At 37.1% G+C, this 9,321-nt stretch overlaps 2 protein-coding genes across 5 annotated transcripts in view; one reads left to right on the forward strand and one right to left on the reverse strand.

The window, feature by feature from the left end:
* Positions 1-2,347, reverse strand: part of phf1 (PHD finger protein 1) — a 14,812-nt gene extending 12,465 nt beyond the window's left edge. For both annotated transcript variants that reach the window (XM_016536352.1, XM_016536353.1), the window contains exons 1-3: positions 1,977-2,347; positions 1,513-1,591; positions 1,283-1,364 (exon numbers count right to left, since the gene is read on the reverse strand). In XM_016536352.1, the coding sequence (XP_016391838.1) occupies positions 1,283-1,364; positions 1,513-1,590 (160 nt within the window). In that variant the 5' untranslated portion in view covers position 1,591; positions 1,977-2,347. The remainder of the gene's footprint in view (positions 1-1,282; positions 1,365-1,512; positions 1,592-1,976) is intronic.
* A 3,488-nt stretch (positions 2,348-5,835) lies between these two features.
* rgl2 (ral guanine nucleotide dissociation stimulator-like 2) overlaps positions 5,836-9,321 on the forward strand; it is a 26,943-nt gene continuing 23,457 nt past the window's right edge. Inside the window, exons 1-2 of one of the 3 annotated variants that reach the window (XM_016536347.1) lie at positions 5,836-6,104; positions 6,776-6,944. In XM_016536347.1, coding sequence (XP_016391833.1) covers positions 6,786-6,944 — 159 coding nt within the window. In that variant the 5' untranslated portion in view covers positions 5,836-6,104; positions 6,776-6,785. Of the gene's footprint in view, positions 6,105-6,775; positions 6,945-6,989; positions 7,004-9,321 lie in introns of those variants that run through there. The other 2 variants (XM_016536348.1, XM_016536350.1) reach the window with 2 other exon arrangements.

Genomic DNA, 9,321 nt, shown 5'->3' on the forward strand with positions numbered 1-9,321 from the left:
AATTCATTCTCTGCCAGCAGGAGGTGCTTTAAAGCGGGAGAAACAGAGGTTTCCCTGGTAACAGCTGTACACAAAGCAGCACTGTGCTCACAAACGCTGCTTTATCAGGCATTACAGGCAAGATGAAATGAAAATGAAACCAATCACCGCCGATTAGTGTCACGCAAAGGAGGGGTTTGGAAAAATTAATCATTAAACGAATCGTTTGGGAGTCGTTGAGCAAGTAAGGTAAAATAAATGCATATTATAAGACAATGAAAGTGTTTGCATGCATGTCAACCTGTTGTTGGGGACTCCCAAAACCAAAATATGAACCTTTCATTACCCATAATAGGGGCACTTTAATATTTTGTAGAATTTTTTTCAGGTTTCTATGATGAATAGAAAGTGTAAAAAAACAGCATTTATTTGAAATAAAAATCCATAATAGGGGCACTTTAATGTAAAAGTGATGTGTGCCCTTTTTTAGATGTTAAAAAAGCATCCCAACCAGCCTGAGACAGTCAAGCTGGCTCAACCAATAATGTGAGTTTGGGGTGGGACCCTGTTTGATCAACCAATGGCAGCGTGGCATTAAGAAAACCAGTTTAAAAACAGTTCATTTTTTTTATTTATTCTTGCAATTCCACTTGAAGACATAAGTGGCGCAATGGACACAAACAAATATTTTTCAGAATAAATTTATAGTGACAAAGTAGTAAATAACTAGCTTCAATAAATAACTTCAGTTAGTAGTTTTTTTTTTTATATTTTGTAAATTGCTCCTAATTCTTTAGGGCATAATTCTGGTGTTAATTCTAGAGTTTCTCGAGTTTAATATAATAAAACCTGTCTAGAACATGTCTGGGGCATATGTAACCCCACACAAAAAGAAACATTTAAGAAATTATATTAAAAAGAATTATTGAAAAATAAGTTGTAATTATTTTTTTAGCATATTTTGCCTCCAAAATCTCATTACTGTAATCTAAAAAGAAATCTCATTCTCATTACTATAATGCTAAATAAATAAATGATATATTATAGTATTTAAATCCATCATGGCAGTGTTTGTTGTTATCTTTAATTTAAGTTGAATCACCATTGAGAAATCTGAGAAAATTACTCTCTCTCTCTCTCTCTCTCTCTCTCTCTCTCCCTCTCTCTCTCTCTATATATATATAATAATGCATAATAATATAACATATAACAAAATAATAGTCCTAAAAATATGCTTCATTTTCTTTTATTTTGGATGTATTCACTTACTTTTTTAGTTTGAATCTAAAGTTTATTCACTTACATGAGTGGATGTCTTTCTTGAGGACCCAGAATTCAGAGTTATCCTCAAATCTAACCAAACAGCACTGCTTGATGCTGTCCACCTGCCAAATAAATACAGTCAAACATCACAAACAACACTACACTGATTTACATGAATACAAGTCACATAGTTTCAAACTCGATCTTTCTGTCTCTCTGCAAGTGTCCTTTTCTCTCTTCCAAACTAACTTAGGCAAACGGCAAACTTACTCGTTTGACATTGCCAAGGTACAGAAGTCCATCGCTCCACCTGGCTAAAACATCCTCTCCTTCACTAACTCCCCCCATCCTGGAGAGCGCGGGAAAGAAAAGTGCAAAAAAAGATCCAGGGGCATTAAAATGTGTTTCCACACCAGCAGCAAACAGCAGCAGCCTAAAGGGTTAAACTCTGTGCATAGCGACAATATACAGTACAGAAGGATAAATGATGAAGAGTCAATGCACATTGCAGTGCCACACATGATCAAAAACACTGGCTGCCTTATGCAACGGACCATATTATATGCAGATGACACAACAATGCATGAAAGAGCGCGCAATTGATTGCATGCAAAACGCATGGCCAGATGTGCCCTAATCAATGCACCTAACTCAGAAGAGCTGACACACATGATTGCACGCGCATGCACATGTCAATTAACACGCATGACAGATCATACGTGGACGGGATGTACCTGTGTTAAGTGTTCTGCTCTGCTGGGGTCACAGAGACGGGGATGAGATGTCAGTCTCACATGAAACGCCTGATGCCCGGTGTTGTTCTGCGTCTCAATCACTGTCCCGAATAATCGGCGCGTTTGGAGAGTCGCGGCGGATCAAACGCGCGTCACTCAAGCCGTCAGTACGCAACCGTCTGTCCGTCCGTCTCTCTCACTGTCTGTCTTCTGCTTCATGTTCCCAACCTCCCTCTGTCTCTCGGTTGTTGCTATCATGCGTGTTAGTCAGGGAAGCGGCATGAGAATCAGCCCGAGAGAGACGCCATCATCATCTCTGCCTCGCTCTCCTTCGACTTGTTGTGACGCAGACATAAAACACAGGGAGATGGGGAGGGAGGGAGATCCGGAGAACACCTTCACATCTGTACGACTGACCGACATCCCACCTGCGCCCGACCCCACAGGCGCTCGGCCGGTGCCGCACACTCACGGCGGCTCATTAGGGAAAGTTTGGGCAGTAATTAGTCCAGCAGAGACTTTTTGGAGAAAGTTTGGAAATGCCCTTGTGTGCCGGCAAAAATCTGGCAACGCTGCTGTTCGCGCCCTATTCCGCGAAAAGCAAACGGGGAAATGGATTTTCTTTGGCAATGTTTGAACCTGCGATTGAAAAAACACAATGTTAACCGATATTAGAGGGTAGATAATCATGATAGATCAAGGCGATGAGCGGCGGATCAAACGCGCGTCACTCAAGCCGTCAGTACGCAACCGTCTGTCCGTCCGTCTCTCTCACTGTCTGTCTTCTGCTTCATGTTCCCAACCTCCCTCTGTCTCTCGGTTGTTGCTATCATGCGTGTTAGTCAGGGAAGCGGCATGAGAATCAGCCCGAGAGAGACGCCATCATCATCTCTGCCTCGCTCTCCTTCGACTTGTTGTGACGCAGACATAAAACACAGGGAGATGGGGAGGGAGGGAGATCCGGAGAACACCTTCACATCTGTACGACTGACCGACATCCCACCTGCGCCCGACCCCACAGGCGCTCGGCCGGTGCCGCACACTCACGGCGGCTCATTAGGGAAAGTTTGGGGCTGTAATTAGTCCAGCAGGGCCGCGCCGTGGACTTTTTGGAGAAAGTTTGGAAATGCCCTTGGGTACCGGCAAAAATCTGGCAACGCTGTTACGCGCCCTATTCCGCGAAAAACAAACAGCAAAATGGATTTTCTTTAAAAAAATATTTGAACCTGCGAAAGAAAAAACACAATGTTAACCGGTATGAGGGTAGATAATCATAAATCAACGTAGTGAGGGCAAATAGTAATACAAATACAAGACAAAAACACTTATTTTACACTATATATTTATTTACAATTAATTTTATAACATGAAATGCTTTACATTAATATTATGCATTTTTTAAATAAATAAAATTATGTATTTGTTGAAAAACATGAACATGAAAAACACTTCTACAAAAATAACAATATAAATAAATATATATATATAACAATATAAGTGATTATTCACACAAACTTAAAAATGAAACACACATTTTATATAATATGTTTCCAAGCCATTGAAAGAGCAAACCTGAAGAGCTTGACAAGGGTGATAAATTATTCATAAGCACCCAACCGCTATTTTAATTAGTCCACTCCAACGAATTGAATGCATAGCTCGCGTTACTTTTATGCTTTTATTCACCATAACCTTTTAATAAACACAGAAATCTCCCTCAGACATATTATTCCAGCTAGACGCAGAGCCCTTGCATAATAACACATAATAGCTTCTAATTTCATAACAGATGGAAAGTGTCCTGACAAACAAAAGGTCACAATATGGCTTCTTGTGCATATACCGCTTTGTTTTAAAATGGAAAATTATGAGCCTATACATAAAAACATAATTTAATACCTTTTGTAATTGTCAGACATTTATTATGGATAAACAAAACATTAAATTGCTTAAACCGAATAATAGTTTTTCCAAACCCCCCTTGGGTTGCTAATTTATGCCATATGTGGTGTGCTATGCTTGGTAATAAATGATAATAGATCATTGTATGATATTTATTTGGTGACTAAAGCAATTTATCGTTTTCCATGGCACAGTAAGCATGCAATTTTTTGTCCTTATTTTTGTTGTTAAAGGTCTTCTTGCCTGCAAGGTCCTGCCATAAAAACATTGCAAGGTCGGAGTGGTGGAGTCCACAGCTGGCCTTCTCCACTCAAGGATTAGCTTTAAATAATCACCCTGCTAGGAACCGCCCTGCCATTCAAAATCATAAACTTCAACACCACCGGCCACTTAAAATGCAGGCTGTGAAACAAGGTGTGCTATGCTTGGTAATAAATGATAATAGATCATTGTATGATATTTATTTGGTGACTAAAGCAATTTATCGTTTTCCATGGCACAGTAAGCATGCAATTTTTTGTCCTTATTTTTGTTGTTAAAGGTCTTCTTGCCTGCAAGGTCCTGCCATAAAAACATTGCAAGGTCGGAGTGGTGGAGTCCACAGCTGGCCTTCTCCACTCAAGGATTAGCTTTAAATAATCACCCTGCTAGGAACCGCCCTGCCATTCAAAATCATAAACTTCAACACCACCGGCCACTTAAAATGCAGGCTGTGAAACAACACCAGGTAATAAAATACAACCTTGACAATGTGTGAGCGTTCACTCTCTCTCTCTCTCTCACACACACACACACACACACACACACACACGCACGCAGCTAAACGAGACTTCTCCAGCGAAAGTCTTATCTCTGTAACCCAAAGGCCTTGCAGGGACCAAAGAAACAGGTCGGTCTAACCATCTACAGAGAAATACACAGCCTGTGTGTGTGTGTGTTTTGCCTATACTGTGAAAAACAAATGTCTCTGCAAGGATAGTAAAACCTCATAAATAAAGCTAATATTTATAAATGGGTTGGGTAGTTGACACATAACATCAAAACAAGATTTTAGGTAAAAATTTATATGCATGTATAAGAGTGAGGCTTTTTTTTTTTTAAACTCCATGTAGTCACTCAGTTAACATGACATCATTGAACCATAATTGCATAATAAATAATGATACAATAAATAAATAAATAGAAAAACATTGATCAAAATAAAAATAATAAAATAAAATAAAAATTGCAAAAAAATATTCAGATGAATGGGGGCTAGAGCAACATAAAATTAGATAATAAACATATAATAAAATAAAACTAACTACAAAAAAATTAATTATATTTTACTTTTTTTTCAGATGGATAACGGAAAAGGTGGATAATAACATGAATGATATGTAAGAAATATAATTATTTTATGTCAGATAAATTAAGGGAAATAATGTAGCTGGAATAGCAGCAAAATAAAATAAGATAAAATAAAATAAAAAATAGTAGCTAACTGCAAAAGTAACAAATGATATCTCAAAAAAGTAACATTATTTTATTGCAGATGGTAAAAGTAAATGATATATAAATTTTTTTTTTTTTTTTTTGATGAATGAGGAAACTAAAGTGACTGGAGTAGCAGCAAAATACAATAAAATTAAATAAAAATGGTAACTGCAAAAAAAATATTTAAAAAAATAACATTCTTTTATTTCAGATTAATGAGGGAAATAAAGTGGCTGGAGTAAAATAAAGAGTAACTGCAAGAATAATAAATGATTTCTAAAACATTATTTTATTAGAGATGGGGGGAAAAGTGGCTATAGCAGTGCAACAAACAAACAAAGTTGAGTGGCTATGCATTGCGTAAACATAGAAACGGGATGTCCGCGTTGCTTCGGGCGCTTCCAGTACAGACAGCTTCGTTTACTTTTTATTAGAGCAATCTTGTTGTGTCGCGACGCGTCCGGTGTTTTTGCCAGCAACGCTGCTTCTCTGAATTTACCGGGCAGTGCTCCTCATCAGCGCGTCCAGCCAATGACCAGACGCGCTGGAGTGACAGCAGGAACTGCGCCCAACGCGCCGCCCGCGCCTCACCAGCGCAGACCTCACAAACACAGCCAGCTCGCCGCCTTCATCGGGCCGATAAGCATTGACTGGCGAAGCAGGAGGGGAGAGATATGGAGGAACAGAAACTCTGACTTCCGAGGAACCCACACGCAGGGGCGGATGGACGCGATATTGGTCTCCTAACAGGTATTTCTGCGTTAAGGTTTGGTGTGAATGAACGCGAATGTTCGTCTTCTTATGTGAGACGTGAAGAGAGGATATGTCATATATAAGCAAACTGTAAGTTCATAGAGAAAAGTTCTTAATAAAATCATTCGCGTCCTGTGCGTAACGTAGCTATTTTGATATCGCTGGGAATTAACATTATATGAAATTTTGACACGTTCCTGTTTAGACTCAATAAACGGAAAATACAGTTAAGCGGAGTGCTTTAGACAGGGTTAGGGTTAGATGAAAGGGAACTTTATTTTCCTGTAAGGTTTGACCTAATTCACTCTTGTTTTGCACACTAATAAATGTTTATCCCTGAGACCGCATTCAGAAGAGTTGTAATGTGAACTATGATGTTCATGAACTTACACTTGTTTCAAAGATCTTGGTTATTGCTGTTTGTGACAATGGCACTGAGTTCTAATGGTGAGCTGCTCTCTTTCCATCCTTCTTTTCCTGAAAGAGATCTCTATCTGTAGTCTAAAATAAATAGCAGTGAGTAAAAGGCGAGGGAGGGACCTGAATTCAAATTCAAAGTTGTCTCTTGGCAAAGGGAAATGTAAATGATGAAAACAAATGATCTACCAGGCATACAGCTGCCTGTTCCTCTCCAATGACCTCTCTTTTGTTTTGTTTTTTTGGGCCAGCAGCCCCATCATGCTCCCCCGAAGTATGAAAACATCTGGAGTAGAGCTGCCGGGAGTGGGACAGAGAGAGGTGCCCCTCATTGGATATCGACCCCTACAGCCAGAGGCCAACAGCCCTGCAGATCAGCTGTGGAAGGAGAATGAGAACAAGGAGGCTGATCACACACAGGCAAGAGGACGATGAGATCATGATTTACTCCTGATTTCAAAAACGTTTTGTCTTTGAAAGTAATTAATCTTTTTATCCAGCATCAAATTCATCAATAGTGACAGTAAATACATTATAATGTTGCATAATATCTGTTTTCTCTATTCTGTTCATCAAAAAATCCTGAAAAAAGTATCACGGTTTCCACAATAATATAAAGCAGCACAACTGTTTTCAGCATAGATAATAATCAGAAATGTTTCTTGAGGATCAAATCGGCATATTAGAATGATTTCTGAAGGATCATGTGACACTGAAGTAATGATGCTGAAAATTATAAATTCAGCTTTGCATCACAGGAATTAATATTTTCCCACTTCGTTCTTAAAAATCCACAAGATGTCATAATTCAATAAATGTAGGAGCAAAATAAAACAAACCAAACAATAAAATAAAATAAACAAAATAAAATAAAATAGGGGTCATTATTTATAATTATTATAGTTATTTATTATAGGGTTACTATTGTTAACTAAAAAAAAAATTTTTAAAAATCCATTACTTGAAATGAAATGAATAGTAACTAAAAAATAAAATAAAATATAAAAAGCAAACTTATTTTATTTCAGATAGTTGCCAAGGCAGCACTTCTCATTTTCATTTAAAGTTGAAGAACTAAAATAACTAAAACAAGATAAATTAAAATTAAGAACCTAAACTATATATACATATAATACAAATGACAAAAACAAAACAAAATTACTAAAACTTTAAAATAAAATTGAAAAACAGAAAATATAAGAATAAAACCAAAAACTATAATAGTATATCAGTAATACTAAAATAACACTGCCACCTTTTATGTAAATTTGGCTGTAAAAAATACCATTTATTTAACCATTATTGTGACCTTCAGAGGCATTTTTATAAGCCCTGGTTAATCCTGATTGTATTACATGTATACTACTGTACATGAATACTACTGACAATAACTTCATTTCAACCAAAGTGTAATTTAGGGACATATTTCTTGGATCAGGTCTTGCTCATTGGGTTGGGTTGCTTTGCTTACAGTGGGTTTCTGTGGTAGATAAGAGCACACATATCTATACATATGTTTCTGAATGCTGTGGTTTTCTGTGTTAGATCAGCTTTCACTTGTGGATTAAAACTTGAAACAGTATATTCAGCCGTGTTGTGACCCTTTCACCCCGGTGTTTTGATCTGAAGTAACATAGATCTTGTTCTCATGAGACATTTAATCATAAGGAAACTGAAGCTCCGGTTGTGGAGTTCTCAGAAAAGCTGCAGGGGCTTTCGTTGTGACTCGAGAGGGTAACTAGCTGCAAATGTTATTTTAAAGAGGGTCTATTACATAACTAACTGTGGCGATATAAAGAGGCCAAGCTGAAAGTTAATCAAATTCAAATATGCTCATCTGGTGCTCTGCGATTAAACCTGCGTTGTGTTTGTTTTAGCGGGAACCGTTGTGTTTTGGCCGTACTATGGGTGGTGAGTTTCTTATCAGCCTAAGGCAAAGCCCTCGTGTGCTGCTGTTTGACCCCACCTGGTATTCTCTCATGATCTGTGTTTATATACCGTCAGCTGCTGCAGGCGGCTTTGAGATTACACGTCATCAGTTTACATACAAGTGTTTCCTTCAAATCAAAGGGGCTTTCAATGAGGCTCGACCACTTATTATACCTCATTTAAAAATAATTGTGGTTGTCACAATACCAATACTAGTGAAATATCACAAATTGTAATACTAATTGCGATATGATATAGGTTTTAGACACACAATTTCTCTCTCTCTCTCTCTCTCTCTATATATATATACATACAGTATATATATATATATATATATATATAGATTTTAGCAAATGGCTGCAATATAACAAAGAGTGAAAAATTTAAGGGGGTCTGAATACTTTCCGTACCCACTGTATATATATATTAGAGTATGTTTTACAAGAAAATACTTATATTTCAGTTTTTATACTTCAAAATGTAATGTTTAATTCAATGTGCTACTTGCCGTTTTATGTAATTAATTGTGAAATTTACTAGCAAATTTTTTTTTTTACTAAAATTGTTTTTCAATTGTTTACTAAAATTGTTTTTGCACCAAACTTTTTCATAAACTAAACTATGGCGTTATTTTAATGACAAATGTCGAGAGTAGGGCTGGACGATATGGCCAAAATTGATATCACGATATATTTCTTAATTTCGGTCGATACGATATAATTCCGATATCGATATGAACACTATTTATCTGAAATAGAAATCTTTTGTAACATTATAAATGCCTTTATCAACACTTTTGATCAATTTTAAGCATCCTTGCTAAATAAAAGTATAATTTCTATAATTTCTTTCCCAAAAAAAAAAAAAA

This window comes from Sinocyclocheilus rhinocerous, unplaced genomic scaffold (genome assembly GCF_001515625.1).
Source record: "Sinocyclocheilus rhinocerous isolate Xijiao unplaced genomic scaffold, SAMN03320098_v1.1 scaffold5, whole genome shotgun sequence".
Taxonomy (NCBI): Eukaryota; Metazoa; Chordata; class Actinopteri; order Cypriniformes; family Cyprinidae; genus Sinocyclocheilus; species Sinocyclocheilus rhinocerous.